The sequence below is a fragment of the Cyrtonyx montezumae genome, unplaced genomic scaffold, assembly GCF_038088225.1.
Source record: "Cyrtonyx montezumae isolate F1298 unplaced genomic scaffold, pur_monq_1.0 scaffold_3, whole genome shotgun sequence".
Classification (NCBI taxonomy): Eukaryota; Metazoa; Chordata; class Aves; order Galliformes; family Odontophoridae; genus Cyrtonyx; species Cyrtonyx montezumae.
Window position 1 is genome coordinate 75,641,629 of NW_027072034.1, and position 27,905 is coordinate 75,669,533.

The 27,905-nt window shown below is 38.2% G+C and overlaps 1 protein-coding gene across 1 annotated transcript; it reads right to left on the reverse strand.

Annotated features, from left to right (window-relative positions):
- On the reverse strand, positions 1 to 27,905 carry TMPRSS7 (transmembrane serine protease 7). Its single transcript, XM_065741956.1, has 18 exons — positions 27,837 to 27,905; positions 23,060 to 23,252; positions 22,141 to 22,271; positions 19,754 to 19,821; positions 18,581 to 18,774; positions 17,649 to 17,687; positions 13,372 to 13,600; positions 12,192 to 12,322; positions 10,838 to 10,950; positions 8,781 to 8,887; positions 7,781 to 7,917; positions 7,157 to 7,264; positions 6,461 to 6,571; positions 5,266 to 5,382; positions 3,685 to 3,862; positions 3,201 to 3,469; positions 2,045 to 2,181; positions 1 to 171 (listed from the first exon to the last, which is right to left on the reverse strand). Exons 1-18 carry the CDS (start codon positions 27,885 to 27,887, stop codon positions 1 to 3), a joined length of 2,484 nt encoding a protein of 827 aa, XP_065598028.1. The 5' UTR covers positions 27,888 to 27,905.

A 27,905-nucleotide genomic window follows, 5' to 3' on the forward strand; every position in this document is an offset into this window, starting at 1 on the left:
TTACATGATGGAAGGCACATGTTTGTAAATCCATGGTGCAAGATTTGACACTCTTGTGTAGACACCAGGAAAATTCGGTCTTCCACATCCATAACCCCAGCTAACAATTCCAGTCAAAAACCACTTCCCATTTCCATTGCTTTGGCATGACAGTGGTCCACCAGAATCACCCTGAAAAAAATATAATGATTTGCACACATTTAAAATCTGGAAAGTAAAAAAATGGGACAAAGTTCAACAGAGGTAATTTTTCCTGAATAATTCTACCAGTGATTATGTTTTCCCATTTGTATACCTCTAACTTCATGTTCAAAGTTATGTCAATAACTTTAAGATGTTTTTCTTTTCTTGATGCAGATGGGATTGCACTGTTGACCCAAAGTTTACTCTTTCACAGGAGAGAGGGACAGTTGGCAATCTTTAAAGATATTAGGATACTACTTTTTGTGAGCTATATTTCAAATTCACAATTAACTTCCCAGTTTCAAACAAAGTTAGACCCCAAATCTGCTACTGAATATGAACGCCTATTTAGAGGTTACACACCTCAGGGCACCAAAAATTATAATAAGTTTTATTAAAAAAAACCAACTTATCTAACATGCAATATCACTTCTTTAAGATTAAAAGCAAATGAAAGACTGAATATACCAATATTTATTTTTTCTTCACAAAAAAAAAAAAAGCCCACAGGAAAAAAGAAACAACTAATTGTTGTCTTGTAGTAGATTTAAGTGAGTAGATAATATTTAGAGGAACTAAAATAAAAGCATTGGCAGAAGCTCAAGCATGTCATAAATTGGGAAAAGCCTCCTGAATCAACTTTATACTTCCCTAAAAATCTCTGCTGTAGACAAGACTTCTCTGAAAGAGCTACAATCAAATTGAGCTTTCCCAAACCGTTGAATGTAAAAGAGGATTTCCAAAAGCAAAGCCTGAGTTGGAAAGATTTAAATGTTTGCAAGGAAATGTCCCCCTTCTATACACATTTTCTGTTAGAGTCACCAAACTATTTTGCTTTAACTTTTAAAGGACTGTAGGACATTAAGGCTGGAAGGCATATCAGTAGATGACCTAGTAAAGCCACCTGCTACCCAAAGCACAATCATCTTCAATTGCCTCACAAATAAGTATATTTAACTTTGAAGATCCATGTTTCACGCTCAACCATTAAGATTTTGAATTTAGAGAGTCAAACGTTTAAGACTTTCTTTAATTACAGGGACAACAAGAAACTGGAACAGCAGTAGTTTTCACAAAACAGAAGTCCTACAATTCTATCAGCTCTGAAAAAACACATCAAGACATTTTCCCTTGCAGAAATACAGCCCCAGGACCTCTGAATTATACCTTTCACTGGCTCTGTTTTGAGTGGCCAGAAAGACAAGCAAAAAAATAAATTCTCCAGTTAATGAAGTTTGATCTCAGTGGTCTCATAAGCTGTTAACAAACAGCTGGTGCATGATACTTTTCATAAAACCCTCAGACACCATGAAAGCCACTGTGGTCTCTCACACATCTATTTGTGAAAGATAGAACATCTTTAAGATATTAGATCACCATCATAAAAAACAGCAAATTCACCCAGAAAAAACAAATGTGAATTCAGAACTTCACTTGTTATTTTACAGCACTGCCAGAAATACTGTGCATTTCAAAGTTTATATCTAGATGTCTGCATGTCATCTAACAGCTCTACAGTCCTACACCAGAGGAAAGGGTCCTGAAGAAAGATGAGATAGGTTCTCAGTTTCCCCTTCAGCTAGGACACTTTCTTGCCAGAAATAGCCTACCTTCAACACAATATTGTATGCAAATTCACTGTACCCAGGCACAAATGAAATGTCATGATCCTATTTCGTGACCATGTAGCATCAAGCATCTGAGAACACCCAAATGACAAACTGGTTGATAGATAGCCCTTTTACATAACGGTATTTCATATCCAAACTGTACATACAACAAGGCAGCTTGCCAGTCAGTTCTTATGCCTCATCATGCAACAATTAAAGACAAACTGTGTGAGGTGTTTTAAGGTACATACTTTGCACCCATCTCTTCTTCCAGACATTAATCCTGCACAAAACATTCTAGCTGTAATGATTCCATATGTGGAATGACACAACGTTTGGTCAATAATTTCTACCTCCGCTTTCTGAAGAACTGTAGCACCTTCATCATCTGGAAAACAAATTCAAAGGAAGATAATTCAATAGAGCTTAACATATTACTTATCTATTGAAAGTAAAACCAGGAAGACTTCAGAAAATAACCCCACATATGTTTGAACTCCAGGCTATTCCAGATTCTAAATACCAACTACCAAAGTAAGGAAAGCCACTTCTAAATATCATGCATCAGCATAATGTGATCTTGACCTTTTGACAACACCAAATACAATGCTCTAATCATTAAAGTTGACCAAAAAACCTTCTGTAATATCTTTTGCAAAATGCCTCAAGATTTCCTGCTTTGTTCCTTTTTCTTCTTTGGAAAGAAAATTGGAATTTATAAAAGGTATTTGGATTACAGTAAGATAGATTTGCAATCAAAATTGTCATCACCATGGAGCCTAACCAACAGTACACGCAGGCAGTCTACCAACACCCCATCCTTTCCCTTGGCTCTTCTCTCTGATACTGGATGGCCACAAAGAGGAACAAAGGGTACAAGCGTTTGTGTCAAGGAAGAAGCAGCTCAGGATAAGATGGTGAGAGGGCCAGGCCTTCCTCTGACACAGAGCAGCTCACTCTTATGTGGAGCATCTACTCTGTCAATGGTGTGGCCATTTTATCACACCACACTCCTGGGATGAGCTGGTGCCTCATAGGCAGGTCAGCACCTCTGGACTGCTCAGCCTGCAGCGGCTGAAGGCAGGAGGTCTTAGTTGAATTCCCCTGCAGCAGGCAGGGAAAAGTCTATTTAGGCAGGTTAATGCACCTCCAAGAGCTACAAAGGGGAAAAATGATGTTGGATGACTCAGAGAAAGTGCAGTTCCCTTTAAGTTTTAGCTAGCAGGAGCACAGAGGTCTTCCAGATCCACAGAGGAGAGAGGTAGACAATTTTTCTGAGGAAATGAAGGCACATACATTCAAGAACCTACTTCCAGAGGGGTGCAAATTGAAAATATTACAATTTTGTACATGCCGCAGAAGCAGGTGTCCTGCACACAAACCTGCAGCTGAGGGTATCATACTCACCCACTTCCTGCTTTTGGCCCCAACCTGTTATCCAGCACTTGTCCCCACTGCGGACTTTGTGTGAGAAAGGAGGCACACAGATGGGCTGAATGACATGGCTCATTGTATCTGGCCATGGCTTGCTCAGCTGCAGCAACGCAATGTCATAGTCATAGTTCCTGCTGTTGTAGTATTCATGGACAATGATCCGCCTCACTGCAGATACAAACTTTGCATGGCCTTGTATTCTCATCCCCAAGTAAGCACGCCATGCTCTGGGGTCAGCCAGCCTGGTTGGAAACAATAACACATGCCAATAACACACGTCAGTTCTTCAAAACATGCTCCAAAATGCACAACCTACCCCAGCCGTGGGGCATGCAAAGGAAGACATATCATCCTTCAGTCCAGTTCAAACTAGAAGTTAAAGGTGTTTCAGGACACTAGCAATATTTAGTTTAGTTTTATTTAGTTTTATTTAGAGTTAGGCGGGAAGACTGCTTACTTGCTCCCTTGAAAGCAGTGAGCTGCAGATACAAGCCATTCCTTCGATATCACTGATGCCCCACAGTATGCAGCTCCCACAAAATGGAGGCTGACCTGCCAGGGCCATTCGCCTTCCTTAGTGTTCGTACCGCCCACAATCCGAGAGATGAGACTGCCACTCTTGCTGCTGCCACAGCCTGGAAGAGGTATTTCAGGTTATTGTCTACATCCCACATGCTTTCCTTTAGTGAGAGTGCTTCCCACACAAGGTATGAAATAATCACAGAATAGCAAGGTTTGGAAGGGATCTCAAGAAATCAAGTCCAACTCCAATGCTAAAAGCAGATACCCTACAAATAATGTTGTACTTCAGAATGTGTTGAAGTACATTTTCTTACTCTGCTTTAATCATAAAACTCTATTCAATACTCTGTTCCTGAAACAAGAGGTGGCACCATGAAAAAGGCACTAGCATGGGTAAGGTAAGTTTCATTTTTTGCTCTGCCACAGAAGACTGGCTTCAGTCTTCCTTGCGTTAGAAATGTCAGAGGATCCATTGATTGATCATGCAGCACAGTTAACATGTTAAAACAGACAACCCTCCCTTTATTTTTACTACTATTAATTTCAACCTGAAAGGACTCCTGTTGGTGGGAAGTAATTTCAGTAGCATCTACACATTTATTTCCAGCAAAAACAGTGGGAATGGCGTTTTGTATTAATAGCTATGTACATGTAGTTTGGTCATCCATTACCTTCTCGCTAATTCAAAGAGCAATGGAGAAAGATCTTTCTATAGGACCTTGTGCTCTACTCTTGTGTGCACATATAGCCTCTGCTCAGGAGCTTTAGTCTTGTGCTCCCACAGACAGATAGCAACATTCCCCAGTATCCAACCAAAGAATCAAAAGCAGCATTAGTGTTTCAAAAAGAAAAAAAAAAGGAAGCATTTAGTTTAAGATGTCATTGGATCCAAGGGAGGTGCTGGCAGGTTTGACATACAGATACTGTGGCAGAAACAGCAGAAGGGAAGACAAAATGCTATAGGACATTCAGTTTAAGCAAGTGAATCTCGTCCCATTTTTATTCCTACATCAGTAAGAATTAACTGTCTATTTTATAACAGAATGAGCAAAAAGCTTGTACAGTGATTTCTTTAGGAAGATTTGAGACGAGAATCTAGGCTGACACTAAGGAATATTAAGGTCTTCCCCACCAAGAATCAAAGGAGTTAAGCATTTTTGTTTCTTACCGCACCCACGTCACTCCTGCAGTCTAACCACACTCTGACAACAGGAGAAACACTTGACTGCTGCAGCAGTGAAATACTGCTTTCCTGCTGGCCAAGTTCATTCTGGCAGCTTCTCTGCTCCTTAACCTAGCTGCAATAAGCATTACAGAACACCTGTAACCACACCTCCCACAAATACTGCAACCAGACCTGACAAACTGATAGCTGACCGCTATCCCACTATCACCAAGTAGATGCAGTAAAAACCTCACTACATGCTGCATGAGTAATATGTACTCTAAAAGAGGAAGAAATAAAGAGCTTTAAAATGGAAAATGTTCAAAGTACAAAATAGCAGGAGGGACTTACTACAACCGATTTCATCACTTGCATCACTACAATCCACAGTTCCATCACATTTTGCATTTTGTTTCTTAATGCATAGGTTATTTCTGCACTTAAATGTGTGACTGGTGCAAGGAATACCTAAAATAATTGTGAAGAAAAGGAAAGATGAATAATGAAACAGCTTTACATGTAAAGACACGTCTGCATAGACAAAATTAATGCATGTATCAATAGACAGGAGAGAACACAGCAAAAAGCACTTTGCCTAGGATGGCTTAATCCAGTCTTTGAGTTGAAGAAGTTATTCAAGTAGAGCTGCATCTAAATTAGTGCCTGTTCTAAGCTGGAGGTGTCTTTGTACACGGATTTCTACTCATCTGTTCCAGAGGACTAGTGAACATAAATATACTATCAAAAACATACCAGAAAGTAAGTGCTAGGCAAAGAAAGGAAAAATATCCAGTACTCTGGAGTGGAACCTCCTCTATATCTCAGCATTATATATAAAACAAAAAAATTGCCGTGGATGCAATCCCACTAGTTGTATCCAGTAGTACTGCATTCCCTATCTTGGAGTTTTTTTCTCCGTGCCTCTCAATAAAGGATACTACTTGAAGGAATCTATTTTTCTTCTCAACAGACAGAAATATACTGTGACAACTTACACAGACTGTCAAAGTTAAATTTTCTTTTAAAACATTACTTGTGGCTCTTACTAGTGGGGCTCCCTTTCACATGCCAATTTGTCCATTTATTCCAAGAAGTTAAAGAAACAGATGACTCAAAGCTTTCATGTTTTGCCAAACACACAACTTCCATAGCATTTTAAATGTTCCAAAGAAGCAGTTCTTCTTGATACTTTACAGATGGTAAAACAAGACCAAGAAATAATTTGCCAAAGATTTTACTTCAAGGAGATAAAATCTGGGAATTAAATCCCCAGATCCACATCCTACACCCACAGTAGTTAATTCTCACACCAGCACTTCACTGAAACAGATGAACTGTTTAACTGAAAAAAAAATCATTAAAAAAGCACAACTTAGATCAATAACTACCCATTTACAAGCGTAACAGAAAACTGAACAGTATTATAAGGTCTGTGACAGATTTGGCAGTGCCTCTTAACTCTTCAAATACTACATCTAGTATTCAAAACAGGACAGAAGAAATAATAGAAGAGTGGGGGAAAAAAGAACCAGGAGAGAAGCCTTACTGTCAGTGCAGTTCTGCTCATCTTCTCCATTTTCACAATCATTTACTCCGTTGCAGACAAGCAAGTTATCCTGTATCGCAAAGCTGGAGTTACAGTTCCACTCAGGGACAACTTTAAAACATGAGTCAAGTCAGTTACAGAAGCATTTCTGCAGTGCTAATGTTATGCTGACCATGTCCAGGTACCACTGTCACTGCTTCACTGCATTCTACCAGGATGATTTTAAGTGCTACATAACACGTGGAGAAAATAAAGTATAAAAGCCTTCTGTAAGCTATTCTAGTTCACACAGTGCCCCAAGTGGAGTGGCTTGTGCTCTTTCAACCACAGGCATTTATTTTCAATCTCATGTACTGTGTCCAACAGTTTCCATCCCCACATTAAAATAAAATAATCACTCTTGAAATAGAACAGAACTCGGTGTTTACCAGCATTTATCACAGGAGGAAAATACAAGATACAATCTCTTACAACCATTTTTCCATATTAACTTTTTTTCTCTTGCTTTTCAATAAGATACCTTCTTCATTCCTAACTTTTTCATCAAATACTCAAGAGACCAGATGATGGCATGAACCTGGACACACAAAGCTGAAAACATCTTTCTCCTGAAAGAAGTTTCAGGTTTTTTTTTACTGCCTCGTAAGACTAGAGAATGGGTTTCATTGTCCAAATCTCTGGTAAATGAATACAAACCACAGAAGAGTTCATCACTTTCATCGAAGCAGTTGTTTACCCCATCACAGCGCTGCATCTGCTGGATGCAGAAGCCAGTAGAACACTTGAAATATCCAGGTGGACATGCTGGAGATTAAAAAAATAATAATAATGCAAAAACGTTTTACTCACACACAAATTAGAACAAGTGATTGGTTAATTCAGCACACTGTCTTCATTACCTGACACTCACCATCCAATAAATTAAAATGGGTGATCTCATATTATTTCAGGTTTTATTAAATAGGAAAGAAATAGCGAGCAGAGCTACCAGAATGAAATGTGAGGCTTCAGGAATTTGCCAGGCTGACTACAAATGCATGCTCTGGCCATGCAGGAAGCTTCATGGGCTGTGCAGAGAAGAACAGATTGTACATGTACAGGAAACCAAAGCATGCTGCACATGCTCGCAAACCTTAGCCACGTAGCCTTGACAAGGCTAGAAAAGGCTCTTGATTTGCTGGTTACATAACTAAATAAGATTAGCAGTGAAAAATTAATATCAGCACAGTTTCCAGCATAAACCAAACATGTTAAGTTCTACTTCATCGGACTAAAATGCAAAGATGGGTTGAAAGAGATAAAAAAAAAAATCAATCTTACGCTGGCTGATGTTATAGCTGCCATACTCCACGAGAAGTGGCTTCTCTGACACCTTTGAACTGCACTGAAGCTCAATGTTAACAGCAGAGCTTGCAATGTGGAAGACTGTTTGGTGATCAACATAGAAACCGCAGTACCTAAAAAGGGATCAATAGATTCCTAGAGCAACCTTAATGTCAAAATTGCTTTACAAACAATTCAAATATTAGCATCACAGATTCAACAATACATACTTTACAAGCACACTTTGATTATGAACCAAAACCCGAAACAGCATCCAAATTTCCCAAAAAGGTAGTGATCCTTCATTCCTCAGTATAATAACCTCTACACATGCAAGCAGAGTGTTGTACCAGAAAGCTGAGAGCATTGAAAACAAAGAAGAAATTTATTGTCAAACAGTGCTTTCATCACCACTGCTGATAACTCTTTTCCAAAGATCTGAATTTTTAGGAAGACATGAGCAGTTTGACGTGAAAGGAAGCACAAACTAAAGCAAGTTTAGCTGCTCTCATTTTAAGGAATGACTCTAAAGAGGAGTACGTTATTGGGATAAAATTGGTATATCAATTTTGAAAACAGAAGAAAAAAGACATAAGAAAATTGAAAGTATTTCTACTTATCTACTAATCTTTCATTAAAGCTGCAGAATTTAATTTTGAAATTCATATCTTCAAATATCTAGCCCAGATGAAAAGTTCACTGGGTGCATGCAACACAGAATCACAGAATTGGAGAGTTGGAAGGGACCTCTAGAGATCACTGAGTCCAACCCCCCTGCCAAAGCAGGTTCCCTACACCAGGTCGCACAGGTAGGCGTCCAGGTGGGTCTTGAATATCCCCAGAGAAGGAGATGCCACAACCCTGGGCACCATGTCACACACGTGTCACACAAGTGAAGTATTTCTATCTTTGTGTAAACTCTCTAAGCAAACCATGATAGTGATAACAATATTTATTTTGGTATTGCTGGTTTAATATCACATGCAGAGGTACTTACATGTGTTCATTAATTTTCCACCATCCTCGCTCACAGCCTTTAATATTCTTCTCACTGATGGTATAGTTATGAAACTTCAGTGCTATACCAAGGTTCTTGTGTGGAGTCTGTTGTGAGTAAGAAGGACAGTGAAAAGCAAGTTCCTTTTCCATTGTGAACCTAGTTCATGACAGCCTTTAGACTTATCTCAGCAATTACCGTGCTTGGCAGTGCCAAGCTCTGGGAGCTGTATTGACTTCCCTGACTCAACAGCCAGCACCTGAGACACCTGACAGCTATTAGTCCTCGGTCAAAGCAAAGGCTGGCAAAGGGCCACCACAGCTGCAGGCTTTCTGCCCCACTAGCCAACAGCCCTTTCATCTTCAAAAAGCCACTGGCCACAGATAGAAGGCAGCTTTTGTGTTAAGATCAAAGCATTCAAACGCATCCAAAATTATGCGCACAGGGACAGATAACTACAGTGGATTGTTAGCAAAGATACTGCACCTGTGCCACTTTTAAAATGCTACGAGTTATTTTGATAATAACATGGTAGTCTGTGCTAGTAGCTGTTCAGACAAGAACTTGTTAATACTACAGAAAATATTTTAATCCTAGCAGTATCATAATAAAGGAAGTTGCAATTAGTTCTTAAACAGAACTTCTAAAAAAACACTACTGCCTCTTGCAAAAGCAAGGGCTGAGTCAGAGCAAGAATCAAGAAATGAAGACTTTTTTCTCCTTTCTTACAGAAAATATATAACGTGGAAAATTTCAACATTAAACTACAGGAAAATTAAACTGTTTTGAGAAAAAACACAGACAACTCCTGAGACTTATGCTGGCAACCTTTACTTCAGAAGTCCAGGCTGAAGTTTAGCAAGAAGGTCATCACCATAGCTTTCTAGAAAAGGAAAAAGATGTAGATCATTGCTAGCTAGACATCATTTGAACTGGTACAATTCCAGATGTGCAACTAGCAGATTGAGTAGGAAAACAGGCAGAGTAAAACATTTTATCCACTGCCATGTTCTTTAGAGAAGAAAAAATTGTGATTCAAAAGAAGTACTGGAAATTATCCCCAGAATATCAGTCTTCCAGTCTGCTTTATTTTCCCCAATTTGAACAGCTGATCTTGCTACAAAAGAGGATGTACATTTTATTCATACCTTGAGAAACAACACCCCTCATAGAGAAGGAGGGCAACACTTTAAAGAAAGAACAAGTCCTCCAAGCCATCCAGAAATCCAAAAAGAGATAAGGTGGAACCTTAGTTCATGCATTTGAGGGTCAACTAACAGAAATATTACAATAAACTGATTTTTGGAATTTGAAATTCTAAAAACTACTGAAGTTTGTCATAGTCAATCACAGGATGACTGTAATGCAGTAACATGACTTGGTTGTGAAGGGCAAAGCATAAACCAAAGATCACCTCACATCAGAAAATCTACTGTCAGATTTTCTGGGATCACTGGAAAGACTAACGTCATCAGAAAACACAATTTTATTATCTTAAACAAATGTAAATTTCAAATAATTTGTGTTCAGGATAGTGCCTGAAAAGATTAAGAAGGATACTAAGAAAAAGTCTGTGGGATTGCATTGTTTGGACAGACCATCTCAGAAGAGAACATTTGATATATGATACATAATGAAAATAGACTGAGAGAAGGTATCATAGAAGCAGCAATACTAGTGAGGTTACAGGAAAAAGGTTCCTGTTTTCCTCTTCATTTTTCCTCCAATTTGAAAAGTTTGAAAGAGGGGAAGAGTAAACATTTAATTCCTGTATCATCTGCAGTGAAGCCATTCTGCAAGCTGAATGTCAAAATTTCTCTCTTCTCAGATCTTTATCTTTGTGATAAATAGGATAACTTAGGAAGTGTGCTTTCTGCATTAAGAATACATGCATTGAAAACAAAATAAAGTGAGCACAGAGTTATTCAACTGTGTCATTTCTTGACAATTCCACATCTGAGACTGAAGATTACTCCTCCTCAATTGTTTCTGCTATACTTCCAGGCATTGTGTGCACAAAACAAGTAACAGTACTGAGAGAAAGAAATCTGTGTTACCTGGAGGTTCCACGCACAAAGACATTTTGGAGGGTAATAGCTTGGGTAATAAGGACTTGTGATTCTCCCTTCATAGCCAGTTTTCTCTTTTGTCACTATTGCTTTTCCACACCCTAGGGAAAAAAAGAAGAGGCAAAAGATGGCAAACCATCTACTTCCAGCAAAACTATTTAGTTATGCATTCAAGGGGTTCTTTTTTAACCTACTAGTTACTATAAACTACCTACCAGTTTACTGTAAAACAGGACAGCTTAGGAATTATGTTCATCTGATTCCCAGTTGTCATAAACTACCCTTTCCAGTGTTGCAGACAGATAAGGATTACAAAATCTAATAATACTTGCTGAGATTCTGCTTTATGGGAAGCACATGCAACAAAGTTCATATTGCCTGTTGGGTACTCTAAGGCTGTGAGAAATGACTGCAAACTTAGGCTTTAGCTAGGAGGTTTGGGAACAACCAAATGTTTTTACTTCAAAGAAAGCCCTTTACTGGGATGTTGACTTATTTTTTTAGCTCTGTGGGACCAGAAGAAAACATTGTGAAGCATTATCAGCCCCTTAGAAGCCAAAATGCATTTTAGTGACATTTCAGTGCATTTAGACAACTCTTTAAAGCAAAGAAAACCAAACAAGTAAAAATCTACCCTGAACATAAAGTTACTTATGATGCAAAATTAATCACGTACTTTTAATGATTTTGGTGTTTAATCACGCACACCACTGAAAATATGCAGTGTCTTTTTGAGCAGCTTAATTGCAGCTTCATTTCCTAAATCTGGATTGCATTATACTTGTCTTTGTGCTAAAACGGTGAGGTTCCTAATACTATTTATGATTGTGACCAATTTCTGCAAGCTTAAATCAATAAAAGGCAGAAAACAGTACTGATGAAAAAACATAATTGATTCCTTTGTGTTACTGAGGAAACAGAAACCAACAATTAAATACAGAAAGAGCTACTGAAGCTTGTTTCTCTCAAAGTAATTTTCAGTGCTGAGGTCCTTCCACCTTTAACAATATCACCGAGTCCCAGACCAGGAGAAGGGCTCGAGCGCTGTCACATCCGGAATAACAACTCCATCTACTGGTTCTCTGCGGCTCTGACCTACTAAGTTCAGTCAGTGCTGGTTCAGCTTTCAGCCTTCGTTTTTTGCATAGACTGCTAATCTGAACAGCTGAAATTACCCCTGAGCCACGTGGTAATGCAGAGGAGATAAAGGAGAAATAGGAATAGATATATACTGAGATACAGAAATGCAAGGAGTCATTTATTCATAGTAAGGAAGACAATAGCCACTTTGGGCTTCTAGGTAGAAATACTACAATAAATGCATTTCCAAACACATACTCACTTTCTTGTGTAATGACCTCAAAATAGCCATGGAATCCCTTCCGTTCTTTCATGTGTGCTGCCTTAAATATTACCAGCATGAGATTATTTGTGGACACAAGTGACACCAAGGAATCAGCTGGTTCACAAGCTCTAAGGGTTAGAAGAAAGGAGTAAATTGCATCAACGACAGATATACTGGAGAACATCTCAGAGTAGTGGAAGGCCAATGCTCTCTTAATTATATATATATATATATATGTTTGTCTGCCCATGTATATATAGGCAAAAAAGGATTTCAAGGTCTAACTAGTGATAGGACTAGAGGGAATGGACTAAAGTTTTGACAGGGGAGATTCAGGTTTGATGCTAAGTGGTCAGGCATTGGAACTGTGCTGCCTGGGAGGTGGTGGAATCAACATCCCTAAATGTTTCTTGAACACGTTCAGATGTTGTACTAAGCAACATCGTTTACTGGGGAAATACTGATAGTAGGTAGATTGTCAAAATATATGATCTTGGAGTTATTTTTCAACTTCAGTGATTCTATGATCAAAATTTATCTCTTCGTTTACCTGATAAAGGTTCTCTACTCACCTTTCAGTCTGACAGAATCCTATGGAATTAGTTACCAGGAATTTCATTCAAAAATCTCCAAGCAAGTATTTAATTCTAATTAATAAAAGAAATTCACAACCCTTTACCCATCAGTTTCAACTCAAGATCTAAATAACACACTGAACTCAAATAGAGCAGTTTAAAAACGTGCTAGAACTGCAACTAAAAAAAAGTATACAAAGAATCAGCAGATGATTTTAGAACTTTAGACTTTTTTAGTCTTAACTGAAAGAGCACTAGTCTTTATGTGGAAGACTAGTTCTCTTACAGGAGGAAATAATGACATTTTCTTCCAGTTAACACCTGCTTCCTGCTGATAAAGAGAAAATTCCATCCATTAATGCACAAACTTCTCATATTTTGTTACGCATGTGAGGATGCATTCTATCTGAAAACCTAAAGAAGAATCTGAAGAATATATGTTAGTTTCACTTTTTTTTTTAATCCCTGTAAAGAAGTGGAAAAGCATTTTGGTATTTTGTGAATAACATTAAGATCAGAGTACTTAAAACAAATAATAATAATATGACAAATCTTCAGAAAAGATGACTTTCAATGAATTCTCAATGAGAACATATACTCACCGATATAGTATCCTATGTTTGATTGGCATCAAAGAGTCATAAATAGTTAGTGAGTCAGTGATGCAGTTATCTGCTTCAATCTGAAGGGATACTACTGAAAGACGAATGAGATGGCCCACTAATGCAATCAGTTTAAGATAGCAGATTGTACCCCCAGAGGTAGCATGGATATCCAAAGGAAAATGCTCATGTAGATGATCAGCGTGCAGATCATACATACAATTTGTTCCTGTGGAAATATCACATTTTCAGCTCTGGAAACCTGCTTGAAAACTTAAATCCATGCAGAGCACACACACACAAAAAAAGCCTAAATATAATTTTGAACTAAAGCAATGTTAGAAAGCATATCCAAACAGGAAAACAAAGTAGTCTATGCCACTTACTGTGCTTATTCTACTCACAAGTCTGTCCTCAAAGAGAAGTCTATTCATAAAGCTAAAGAACATGGCAAATAGCACTGTAAATAAATAGCTGTAGGAGTACTGGTAAAAAAGCTCTGCCATTTTGTGCAGCACACATTTGCAGTTAACAAAGATCTGTGGACCTCCAAAGGATAAATAACAACTCCCTAGGAAATGTTCAGATTCACCTATAAATATACATTGGAAGTGATTCTAGGAAATCTCGTATAACCTTCTGCACAAAATAAAGCAAAAAATGAATTCAGACTAGGATTTCGTAGTGTCAACTCTTGAAAACATTTCCAGTATTAGAAGTCACTGTTAGAAAATAAGTGCTGTAAAAAAAAAAAAAAGACAGTATAACCTAGCCTGTTTTTATTAAAAAAAAAATAAAAAGCACATATCATATGTTAGACAAAAAGTCATCAAGAAGTTACCCTATTTCCAAAAAAAATTTCAAACAAAGTTGAACAAAGCACAGCTTTCAAATCAAATAGAAAGAGGTTTTTGTATTAATTACATATGGCAGCTCCCATTCAGCAAGATGCTTAGGGATTTTTTTGTTTGGTCGTACCTAGAACTCTTAATGTAGCACTCTGAACGATGAGCAGGAGCAAAAAAAGCAAATCAGGGAGAGTAAGACTCTGAATAAATATTTGCATGAATCTATCTTCTAAGGAGACAGTTGTCTGAAATAGTTACAGTAGTGGAACTTCGATTACAGCACCATGAAAATTTACCCTCAGTCATCGACTCAAATTGAACAACACTAGCTGTTCAAGATAGGAAAAGGCAGGCCTTGTCTGACTTCCACTTCTAAATTACAATTTTTAAACTAACGGTATAAACGCTTGTGAATATCTTGTCAGGTCACATGCCATTTGAGTTCAATTACAGTTGCAACTATTGAAAGCTTTGGTTGAGCTCTTGTTCTTCCTTCATTTATCTCTTTCCAGTAGCTTTTTCTTTTTTAATATAATAGTTCGGATTATTTTTTTCACCCTGTACACAGCCAGTTTTATCAACATAAATTCTTTAGACTTCCATTACTATCATTACTGCTACTAAGTAAATTACAGTGTGACTAGCTCACTGCTGGTGAAGAGTATGATGCATAGAATTCAGACTAGCCCTGGAGCTAGAAGTAATCATAGAGTTACTGAACCATATAAGGGCTTGGGTTGGAAGGGACCTTAAAGACCATTCAGTTCCACCATCCTGCTATAGGTAGGGCTTCCATACACTGGATCAAAGAAGTTGCCCAGAGAGGTTGTGGAGTCTCCTACTCTGGAGACATTCAAGACTCACCTGGACACCTACCTGTGCAACCTGGTCTAGGGAGCTGCTTTGGCAGGGAGTTGGACTCAATCTCTAGAGGTCCCTTCCAACCCCTACAATTCTGTGATTCTTTGATCAGGTTGCCCAGGACCACACCCAACCTGTCCTTGAATACCTCCAGGGATGGGGTAACCATGTCTCTGTGCAGACTGTACCCTCACTACCCTCTGAATAAAAACATTTAAACTAAATCTCCCATTTTTAGTTTAAAACCATCCTTCTTAGTCCTATCACTCTCTGCCCACATAAGAAGTTGATATTCTTTTTGTTTCTAAGCTCCCAGACAAGTCTCTCCAGACCTTCTCCAGACTGAACAATCCCAGCTACCTGAACCCTTCTTCATAGGAAAGATTCTCTCATTCTGAGAATTTTTGTGCCCTCCTCTGGATCCATTCCAACTGTTCTCTGTCTTGTGCTGATAGTCCTAGAGCTGGACACGGTACTCCTGCTAGGATTTCATGAGCATAATGTAGAAAGGAAAAACCCCCTCCATCTCTCTGCTGGCCACCCCTCTAATTATGCAGCCCAGGATACAGATGACCTTTCAGGCTGCAGGCACACACTGTTGGCTTGCCTCGAGCTTTTCATCCACTAGGACCCCCCCAAAGTGCTTCTCCACAGGGCTGCTCTCAGTGAGTTCTTCTCCCAGACTATATACATAAAAATAAAATAAATGAAATTAAAAAAAAACTATTCCTCCGCCCTGGAACACTGAACTGGAAAATGAAATTGCTATGCAAACAAGCACCAATATTAATTACATAAAATAATTAAATATATGTCCATAAAGAGATGTGCCAAAGAAATACTACAATAAGTTGTGAGCTTTGGGATTTGAACTAATAAAGAAGGATTTAAGTTTGTCATAGTCAGATACAGAATTGACTGTAATGCGCTAACATGACTTGACAGTGAAGGGCAAAACATAAACCAAAGATCATCAGATGCTACATTTCTTAGAACAGAAAATCTACTACCATATTTATTTTCTGGGATAAGTGGAAAGATTAACATAATCAGAAAAGATGTAACAAAAATATCTTAAATGTAAACTTCCAACTATTTGTATTCAGGAAGGTGTCTGGAAAGATTAAGAAAAAGAATACTAAGAATCCCACGTACTATTTTTTGGGCTGTTTGGACAGATTATCTTAGAAGGCAACAATACAACTTAAGTAAATTGCTCTAAAGTAACATCTCATATTTATTCCCCTGAAAAATACAACAAACAGCACAATGACACTATTTGATACAGTAAATTCTCAGCTATAAAACACTTTTTCCTCAACACAGTCCCATCATTAGCTGTACATTTTTACCAGTGATGAACAAGAGCTTGCACGCTGTACTTGTAAACGTCTGCACCTGCACAGGTGACCCACCACTGCTGACATGTATCACCCAACTGCCTCACTGTGCTCACATCTACTGTTTGGTCACCATTAACATTCAGCTAGCATCGATGAATGTCAATGGGTGCCATTTTTTATTTATTTATTTTTAATGGAGGAATTCAATGACATACCTTTGCTTCATACTCACTTCCATGCCACATTTAATTTTGTCAGACTGTCCCTCTGCTGCCATCTGTCACATGGCAACAAAATGTAAGAGAATACTGACAAGATGTTTCAGCTTCTACTGCCATGTCACCAACATCCCCCTGACACCATGGGCCAGTATACTAAAATAGGAAGCATTACTTTCAGAGCAGCCCTTACACAAGTTAATAACTCAAAAAAACATACATATGGAGTCGAAGAAAGACCTTCAAAATCAAGAGCATGATTTGACAAGAGGAAGAATAAACCTGAATCAAGGAGCAAGAGATATCAGCAAGCCCCTGTCTGACTGACAGGCCCTAAACTAAAGACAAGTGGCTCAACAAAGTTGGTTAGTATATTAATGCTTAGCCTACTAGTGTTTTTTCTAGGTATCTTCTCCATGTACTAATGAAGAGAGCTGTGACTTACTTTTTAACTATGCTTGTCTGCTTGCAGAGTCTCTGCATACCAGCAAAGAATCTCACAAGGAGGTTTAGAACACTAAATCAAACAGACATATAAACAGCACCTCCCCTTACCCTGGCAAAATTGAACTGCTCGGACTAACTTCTGCTAGGGAATTCATTTAAAAGAAAAACACATCATTAACCTTGGAGAAAAGGGAGTAAGGAGGATAAACGATGGACAAAAGCTTTGTTATTGTTCTGGGTAAAAGCCAATAAACAGATTTAAATTCTACTCTGCCCAGAATAGAACACGTTTATGTTCTTTTCAGCATATAGTGAAAGGCAAACGACTGCTAAGTTTATTCCCCACCATACCACTAGATACACTCAAAGTTTAACAGTCAAAATGAAGGCAGACAGTCTCTGTCTTTGTTACATTCAAGTCTAACAGCAAGTATGCATAGAAACATCAAGGCTGAATTTAAACCTTTTAAATTAATACTGAGCAGTACCTTTGAGTCTTAAGACATGAATTAGAACTCGTTCTCTACCTGTGCCAGGAAGCTGCCAAAATGGTGAATTACCTGTTCCTGTTGTTGACCAGTAATCTGACCGAAGACCTGCTGCATAGAAGAAAGGCCATGTGAGTCTTCCCAATTGCACAAAAACTGGAATTCAGGTATCACATATTCTTAATCCTAGCACTAAGCACACAGAATGAAACAGCTGTCTCAGCAAGGGAAACTGCTTGAGCCCACTCCATCTCTGCAAATCCTGCAAGCTGCTTTGGAAGTATTGGTCACATCTGCAGACAGAACCCCAGGGCCCGAGGAATTAAGGGACTGCATCTCAATTAAGCAATCCAATTCAACTGAAGGCTTGAGGCATAGGTATCTTGGAAGTGAATTCCTCACCCTTGGTCTCAACTTATTTTTCAGCCTCTAGTTAGGGAGATATATTCGTATAAAGCTTGCTCCTTCAGTCCTTTGTTCACAGATATAAAAATCTTAATCTACTTTGTAACCAGTTACGTTAAACAGGTTCTTGAATCCTTCCCCACTAATTTCTTCCCTAGACAGGAACGGCATAGGGTATAGAAGTTGTTTAATGAAGCTTTTTAAATAAACAGGATACATACATATTAACTCTAATAAAGTTATCAAAAGAATCTCCTTTTCAGTGGAGTTGATAGAACTTTGATCTCTGCATAAAAATAACAATTTGATACCTTCTAGGTCATAGCCTAAGGCAAACGTGAGTTGGCTGCAAGGTGTCAGTCTTAGCTCCAGAATTAGAACGTAAACCCAACAAGTACAGGAAGAATTGCTTCAGAAACAAACCTATTTTGTACCTTAATTTGACTTCCAATCTTTTATTTTTACACCACCAGCCCTTCTCCCCCCAAGAGAAGTACTGAACAGAGATGTTGGTATGTTTATAGAATCTTCAACTCCAAGGTAAAAACTTCTTAATTAATAGTGTCCCTTCAAGGCCTGGGACATGTGCTAATACTAACCACTTAGTACAATGGAGTCCATGTCAACTGCAAGGCCCTGAAGAGTTCCCACTGAAGTCCTGTTAACAATGCTTGTCTGAATAGAATCCTTTAAAATGGCAGCCACACAGTCCTCACACAGTGCTTGGCCTTTTGCCTGTGGTACCACAAATACGATCCAGAAGTGAATAAGAAGGCCTCCATTATTGTTGTTACTGAAATAAGAAGGTCCTACAGATTACTATCACGTTGAAAATAGACAGGCTTCTTTTGAACAATACAGCTCATTTAAAAATTGTCTGGTTGGTTTGATACCATGACTGTATTTTCTTTCCTGAAGAAAAGAATCTCAAAATGCACATCTTACACCCAGTTGAGGATCTTCACTAGGATGATTTCCTGGCTTTCGTGGTTTGCCAAAACATCATAACTACTTGAGTTAGAGCTGAATCACCTCCTAAAAATCATAATAGATGGTAGAACTGCCATCTCCAGAAATGGAGAACTCTACATCTCAGTGCAAGATCACTCTGTACTGATTACTGTAGTAGTGCACAAGAACCAATTTCTAGACTACTTGGGTAATATCTTAGAAGCTGAATGTGGTCACATCAATCTTTGCCCATCAGATGAGAAAAAAATTCGTTTAATCAATCCAGAAACTCCCGCTCCAAAACTGTGCTTAGCTCATGAGGATTTTGATACTTAATCCTTTCACATCAATTGCACATTTAATACTGAAGTAAATGTACTTTATCTCAGCATACAGGTTTTTCATTTCTCCGATGCTGAGAAATGTGTCAGTACAAAGTAATTTAATATCAATAACACCTATAAAATACACCAAACTCTGTAAATAATATAGAGTTTTGTTGTAACAGAATGTTAGAGTGGATAAACATTGGGGTATTGATGACCTACCAGCCAAAGTATCACCATATTTCTTCAGGGATATTCTGTGCAACTTAAATTTACCTTAAATTTCCATTTACCATGAAGAAAACAAACCACTGAAATGACTTTGGTTTGCCCTTACTTACATGAAAAGAATCAGTGCAAGTTACACATCTATTCTGCTATCCGTACAAGTGATTACCAGAGTGATTAAATCATAACCAGCAAAAAACAGGCTTCTCTTGCGGGCTCATTATATTATATTATCCAACAAAAATATGGCATTAACCACAGTTTTACCTGACTTCTGTAACAGTGGACTGCTTATAAAATTTGGAGAAAGAGGAGGTAGTGTAAACCAAGTTCATCTGAAAGAGAAAGTATTAAGTTGATAAAGATAGAGCATTTCCAAAAAAACACACACAAAAAAAAACCAGACATACCTAGCATGTCCTAGGTCTAGATTTTCCCAGAAATATTCTCTTTTTAATCAAGAAAAAGAAATTAGCACCCGTGTCCTGATACACAGCAACAGACTTGGACAGATAGGCACTGCAATGCACCTGTACTGAATCCCATATTAACAGGAACATATCTTCTGTACATGGTCAGCTGAAGTGCACAGCAAGCGCTTTTCCCAAATAAAGGGTGCACATTCTTTTCCCAGAAAATTCCAAACACATAGCCTTTCTCTCCCCTAATGCAAAACCTTTAGTGCCAATCATTAGGAAAAGAGCCAGTGCTCATAACATACACACTGTCACCACTAAGACGCAATGAACAGCGTAAGATAAAAATAAATAAAAATAAAAATCTATTATTATTATTTTTATTTTTACAGAATCACAAGAAGACTGAGGTTGTAAGTGGCCTCTGAAAAATCATCTAGTCTAACCCATCTGCTCAAAGCAGGATCAACAACAGCTCAGGGTCACAGCCAGTTGGTTTTATATCTCCAAGAATGGAGACTCCACAATCTCTCTGGACAGTCTGAACACCTTCACCAGAAAACAGTGTTTTCTGTTTGGTTTTACTGTTCCACGTCCATATTAGTGGGGAATTTCTTGCATTTTCATTTAGTTTGTGCCTATATTTTCTCTATTAGTAGTTTAGTATTAACAAATTTATTTTCAATAAATAGTACAATATATACGGAGAAGGAAAAACTGTGATTTCATCCTGTAGTGCTATTGGGGAAAGCATGCTCCCACTTCTAGAAGTTTAAGGTAGGAGTGTGATGATGCCAGCATGATGGTAATGTTACTTCAATCCTCTTGCTGAAGGAGGCACACGGCTAACACCACCAGGTGGCATGTACCTCAAGCTATTCAGATCCCATCCTGCAGTTCAGTAATTAATACTAATACCCAAGGAACTGTAACGTGGATTTATTTTTTTTTTTGAGGTAAAGCATGTGAAAGTCATATTAATGTAATTTCCTAGTTTTTGGTGTTTGACACAAAACACAAAAGAAACAAAAACACAAAAGAATTTCAATGTCAAAAAGCAAACAAACCTTACAAATTCAAATTGTCCACATCCCTACCAGACTTTTTAGTCAATAGTCAGGTACCAAGATGCACTGTACCTGCAGTGCAAAATTCTGTTAGTACAAGCAAATTTTAGAGACAAAAAAGAATTCCCAAGTTACATTCAAGTAGAAGTGGTAAAAGTGTCAGTTCACCCTATTATCTGTCACCCCTCTCTGCTGAAACAGCAGCAAGATAATCCAGGACAAGAGCAAGGCGTAAGGCCCACAGCAGGTTGGAGCTGCTCCCTTGTCAGTGGGGAAACACAATACCTGCACGACTCCATCTCTGGCCTGAAGGCACTTCAAGATATCGACATGCAGGATAAGAAATCTAACTTGCTTTCAAGTCTTTCATGACAGCTTCTGGGGGAAAACTGTCATCCCTCTTATCAAAGATAGAGCTGAAAAACATGAACTCATGATCACAAAAGCTTAGTAATTACATAAAAATTGCTTCTTTGCATTGACTTTGTTTACTTGTTTTAGCTATTTTTTATTTTCTTTTTAAACTTAGTGCTTTAAAATCCTTTTGTGGACTGTAATGTTTTTTCTCCTGCCCATACTACATGTCTTCCAAGGCAAATTCCTTCATAACTGAGATGCACACCTTCCCTTTACAGCTGTAATAGCAGTCCTAACTTTATGCTTATGACACAAAGCACTCCTGCTGTGACTGGTGCAAGGTGTTTGAGAAAAGTAATGGTCTTTAGAATATCTTGTATCAGAAGGAAATGTAAATGTAAATCTGTATGAGAGAGCTCTAGTGTAATTGTAGATGTTCTAAGGCAGAAGACTGGCAGCAGATATCGGTTTGAATGTAGATCTTATCAGTGCCTTGGAAGTGACAATTAAGTTTTGAAGGGCTTGTGCAGAGTTCTGCTCATAGATTCAGATTTGTGAAGGACAGTATGTAAAGTTTTCAGTAAATGCTAATGTCAAACAGACCTCTCTGAAATTTAGTTTGACAATAACAAGCTAAAAGCAGCCAGTTTTTTCCTGCCTCCAGACAGCCACCTTTGTAGTCTACAGAGGGAGAAAAGGAGAAACAGTCAGAAGCAGAACGCTACAGCAGACTCATTAGCTCCTGAAATTTGCACCTCCTGTTTATATCTCCAGTCTGCTACTTGTTGCTAACCAAGCAACCCACTCATCTTACCACATGCTGGACATTCTGTGCCACAGAGAGAAATTCTTTTGACTCCTTCTGTCTATATTCTGGGAGAAACTCTATGTTGGCAACACGGAACAATCCAACAAAGTACAATGCATCTTTGTTTTCTGCCTGAACTGCAACAAAGAAAACAGACTCCAGTTATTTTTTAAACAACAAGTAAATGCTAAACCAAGTTCATCCATTCTGCCTTACAGCAGAGAGAAGTACCAAATGAACACTAGATTTTCATGGCAAATTGATTTAGATGACTACTACAATGTGAAGGTTAATCAAGAATTATAAGATACAATGGTATGAATGAACAAGCATAACAAAGGCAACATCAACGTCCATATCCTGGTCTGCCCCTAAGGAACCTTAGGCAGTACTAGTGCCAAAGCGTTCACTGTAGACATAAGCAAGAAGGTAACACTCCACAGGAACTATCATTTCTTTTCTTGTCCTGCCTATTGTTTTTACAGATCAAAAGAAAGTTATTTGCCTTCTATATTTTACTCCTTCTTATTTAAATCTATTCTGCACAAGGAACACAAGATTTACCTGGCCTCCAGCAGGCCAAGAAACACAGTGGAAGTCACAACTGATAAGGAATCAAGTTCATGTAACTATATGCCCAATCAGCTAGCACACAAGAAATCCTTTGTGTAACGCTTGAGAAAAGACAAAGCACAATTACTAAACCAATAGCTATGAATTTACAAGTATAACAACAGGCAATCATAGGAAGTTCTAACAGAGATATTCAGAATTCTTCCATATCCCATTTAAACAAGATTCATAAGGGATGGTTTGTTTGCTCTGTTCTTTAGGAAACAGCCTTCAAGACAAGGGAGATCCCACAGGCAACTGTGTTATTAGTGACAGTGACATTTGAAAGCGGCCTGAGCTTTCAGCAACTCACCAATGAAGAGCCACAGTAAAGTCCAGGTTACAACTCCTAAGACAAATAGAATGAGGGTAAAAAGAATGATTTGGTTTTGGAAATTCCACAGCATCTTTTCTTTTTTCTTCAGTTTGCCATGTTTTTTCCTTGCCAGAATTCTCTTTACCAACTTGTCCTCTGCAGAGACCATTTGGACTGAGATGTTGGCTACCTAAAATTGGGTGACAGACAAGCACACATGAAAGCATTTGATAAAAAGCTAGAACAGAAACCCACACACAATCATCTGTTACTGCACATACAAAACCATTATTAATGCAGCAGCAGTTTAAATTGCAATCAGGAAGCAAGGTACTTTTTTTCCAGACACCTGCAGGAGGGGGATGCAAAAACACAATGTGCCCTAGGATAGCAGCTCACTATGCAACAGCAATACAGAATTAACCATCTGAATAAATGCATCTCTGATTAGTATAAATTAGCCCTCTTTTGTGCACAGAACTGGCAACCTAGAATTATCTTTCACTGCTTTAAACTGGTCTGTATACATAGACAAGCAGCTTTTCACTGGCAACCTGATAAAATAACTTAGCAAGTGGTCTGACTACCAAAACATCTGCTTTGTTGATGCAAATTCGGTGCAAAATGAGGTACACGTTTAGTCATTCATTCTTCCATTGTGTGAAATAGAAGGTAAGTGTTAGCAAGATGTTCAGATATTTTGCCCTTTTCCCAGTATTATGCTCATCAGTTCCCTGCTAAGGAATTAGGACATGAGTGCATGCACACTATCCTTGCTTCTTCCCAGCCCATGGTAAAAAAAATCACTACTGTTCCAAAAATAAAGCCACACTTTCTTCTTAGACCATGACTATTCCAATGTTAGTGCACTCAGCTTCCTTTCAGGCAGGAGAGTCACAGGTTTAGGCACACTCTAACTACATATCCAGATCCCCTTAAGATACTCTCCTCACTGAAAAGAAGGAAACAACACAGTTCTTGTTGGGATAGAACCTAGACAGGGTTATTATCTGGATATGCAGTCTCTTAATATATTATTTTGAATGACAGCCCCGGTTGTCCTAAACTATTCAGAATATCTCCTGACAGTCTTAACTCAGTTTGAAAGACTAGTATGTGACCGTATCTGCATTTGTAGGAGAAGTTTCTATTCCCTATATTATTAATTCATAGTTTTGTCTGTTCTTCAGATGAAAATGCCTGAGGGAATGCCTAGTACAAACATATTCTCCATGCAAAAAATAAAAATAAAAAAAACCAATGCATGTAATCACACAAATGCTGTCTGTCAGTTAGTAGATCTACAGCAAGAGCTGCCATAAAAAAAAATATATGGGATTTCAAAAAATTCCTGCCTGGAGAGCTCCTTTGAGACAGGCAAATACTTCCTGACGATATCTGGTAAAGGTTCATTGTCTCATCCACACAGAGATTAGTTGACAAGTTCCTGGACCACTCAAGGCTTCAGTAACTGAGTACACTGGGTATGAACACAGACAATACCATGATATCTAGCTAAATCTAAAATTCTAACTGCAGAGAAACTTACATTTGCTTCTTACATCGCAACTGTAAGTTACATAATATTGTCACATAACAAGGAAGATTCAAGAAGCATCCCAAAAATATGTTGATGTTTGTGAGAGGGCGGCACTCACGAGAATGCTTCAGAAAGTAGTGGGATCTTTATGTGAGAAATGTTGACAAACTCCTGTCAAAAGTCAGTATAGAGAGTTCTTAGTGGGAAGACTTGCATGAAGTGCAAAACAGATTCTTGAACAAAAAGACTTGGTTCAAGATTTCACATATATGCAGATGAACTTCAAATTTAAGCAAAAAGCTCATTTTTTGACTTGGTCTTCAGAACAGATTAATTTTCATGACCTTTTCAAAGTGCATTCCCCTCACTCTTCAGCCAATTTTATGCTATTTGTGGGCTGGGACATACTCAGAGCTGCATCATCTCCCAGCTATTCAAATCACTCTGACATGACTCAATGACAACCACCGCGTTGTTTGCTCAAGGTACATATAGGCTACCTCTGCTGAGGTTCCAACTGCTCAGGTACATACAAGAAAGAGCTCACAACCACACCAGAACAGATACATGTAAATCAGCACAGGGCAGATCTGGCTGTTCCCTATGCTGAATAGGCCACCATAAGCTAGGCAGGGCTACAAGGAACAGACAGGGAGGCGACTGACTGCAACAAGCTTTCAGACTACTTGCCACAAGTAATTCTCATAGGCCTCTTGGAAGATGCCTACTGTAGAAAAAAAGATGTCAGCACAAGGCTCATTCTTCGGCACTACCAACTGTATTTCACAGAAGATACCTATCCAAGAACCACACTCCAAATTATCAACACAGGTTGCTACATCAATTCCATGATTACAAAAGCTACATGCCTTCAGAGCTTGACATCCAGGAAGTGCAAGGCATAAATACTAGCCATTTGCAAAAGCCATTTGTGATATAATCTGAAATAAGTCTTTGTTTTCTTCCGCCTAATGCTATTAGAGCCACATCTGAAATACTGTTCCCATCAGTATAACAGATATTGATAAACTGGAGCAACTCTAGAGAACGGACAGTAACAAGTGAAGGGCCAGAGCCTGTATTGTACAGTGAAAATCTGAAAGCTGCAAGTACAAACAGCTAGTAATGGCAGTTATATATTTCACTCTCTAAAATGGGTTATGGAGAACATACAGCCACACTGTTTTCTGTGAGGCACAGTGAACAGACAGCCACAACAGTCACATGTTGAAGCAAGGGAAATTCCATCTGAATATATAAAAAACAAAGAACTCCACCCTAAAGGCTATGTACCTGAGCCATCCCAAGAGATATTCAAAAACTCAGTGGAACTAGGCCGCAGGAAATCTGTTCTGCTTGGCTCAGTTTGAAAGTAGCACTTGGTACATCACCTTCAGAAGTTCTCATCATCCTGCAATTATCTGATTCTCTGATACTATGCCCTAGTAATGCTTTAGACAACAGAGTTGTGAATATCCAAACAGAAATACACTAAGACCCTGTAGGGTGAATAACTCAAAAGAACAGTATTCAGAGAAAATAGCGAGGAAGATGGTGTATCTTGCTGGGCTTATCTGGATGGTAAACAGACAGCGAGCAAAGAGAAGCTCACTTTTTCCAGATGGTTGCGGTTCACCAATAACTCCACAGGGGAGGGATTTCCAACAAGAGATCCTTCCCCAATGGTGGTCAGCCCTTAAATGGGGTCTGGGAGAGGTGGAGCCAGACCCCACCCCTTCTGGTCACACAGGTGCATTGCCTTCACCTGTGCTCCTGCAGCTGACTCAGTGCTCACCTCAGGTGATCAATCAGTGGTTCAGGCCATGATTCAACAGTTCCCATACAGACCCACTATTACAAATGTCCTGACAGGCCCACAGTCAAACACAATGGCTAGCCATCTTTGATTGCAGAACTGAGAATATACAAAAGTGAATTAAAGAAATGAATAAGTTTAATACTAGAATAATTAGACCTAGTAGTACACTTTTCAGTTTCCTCAAACAAAACATGAAAAAACCGAAAGAGACCTGACTCTTATCTTCTGTTTAGGATAATACCAGTACTTATTTTTCATGTTCTCAAAAAGGTCAAAATTTGTCATATTTTTATAGCCTTAGTGAGCATAGTTTAATGTAAGGATCAAAAATAATTTTCCTGTTTGTTTGTTTAAAGTTTTGTTCTATAAAGTGCATTTATACTTTTCAACAGTTATACTGTTTGTTATGGTTCTATGATTTTTGTTGTATTATTAATATTCCACATCATAACATCACGTGGAGTATTAGGACAACTTAAGACACCTCAACAATGTTTAAGATCTGAAGCTTGTGTCATTTTACAGATCAACAGGCTGATTTCATCAAGTTTACCCCACGAATATTTAATATTCAAGCCTTGACATTTCATTCTTGTTCATAACTATAGATCTAACCAGGCAGATTTATTTTTAAAAATGAGAAACAGAGACCCCTGTCAAGGATCAATAGAAATTACATGGGGTTGATATCACTGGAATATGAATATATGCTGGGAACAGCTTCTGTCTTCATTTCATTCTACTGCAATTGCAATCTTATTTTTAAAGAAGATCCACTTCATGTATCAAGGCTTGTACAGCAAACTTTTCAGTTTCAGAATTCAGAGCAGTTATATTTTAAATACTTCCCTAAGTTAAATTAGTTTCTCATAAACAGATTATAGTGAAAGAAAAAAAAACAGTGGCAAAGTTAAGCTGTTACCTTCTAGGTAACAGGGATCACAATTATTAATTCAACTCTCAACTTACTTCCTGTATTCTAGAAGCATTTTCCAACTAAAATTGCAATTTGACTACCACTAAATTATTTATTCACTTCTTTGTTGTGAGTTAACATTCATGCAGTAATCCTCTTCAGTAATTCCTTCAGGGGAAAAAAACAAAAAAACAAAACCAAGCACTTTACCTACTCTAATGTAGACTTTCTTGTCTAGAAATAGATTTGTTTTTGGAAAAACATGCTGCCATGTTACTAATATAAGCTTTTCATATTGTTATTTTAACAACCTCATGAAAATATGTTATTAACAATTTGAAGATATAAACATACATAGACTTCTACAGATTAAGCTATAAAATGTAAAGATATAAGAAATCCTGGAACATTAAGGTTAATACTTGAGAATTGAATCATGACAGATCTAACAGTGTCAAAAAAGTGTATGAAATAAAGAATGCTTAATCAACCTACTTACACTTAGGTCATCTTCAGGTTTAGCTGTTGGATGATCAATTTTTTCATCCATTCCAGCAGAATTAATTTT

Excerpts from the sequence above, each read along its gene's own strand:
- TMPRSS7 (XM_065741956.1), bottom strand. The coding sequence starts at position 27,887 with ATGGATGAAAAAATTGATCATCCAACAGCTAAACCTGAAGATGACCTA. Across the intron at positions 8,888-10,837 it reads TTTGTGCGTGGAACCTCCAG|ACTCCACACAAGAACCTTGG; the intron begins GTAACACAGATT and ends TACTCACAACAG. Across the intron at positions 7,918-8,780 it reads TGGAAAATTAATGAACACAT|GTACTGCGGTTTCTATGTTG; the intron begins GTAAGTACCTCT and ends ATCCCTTTTTAG.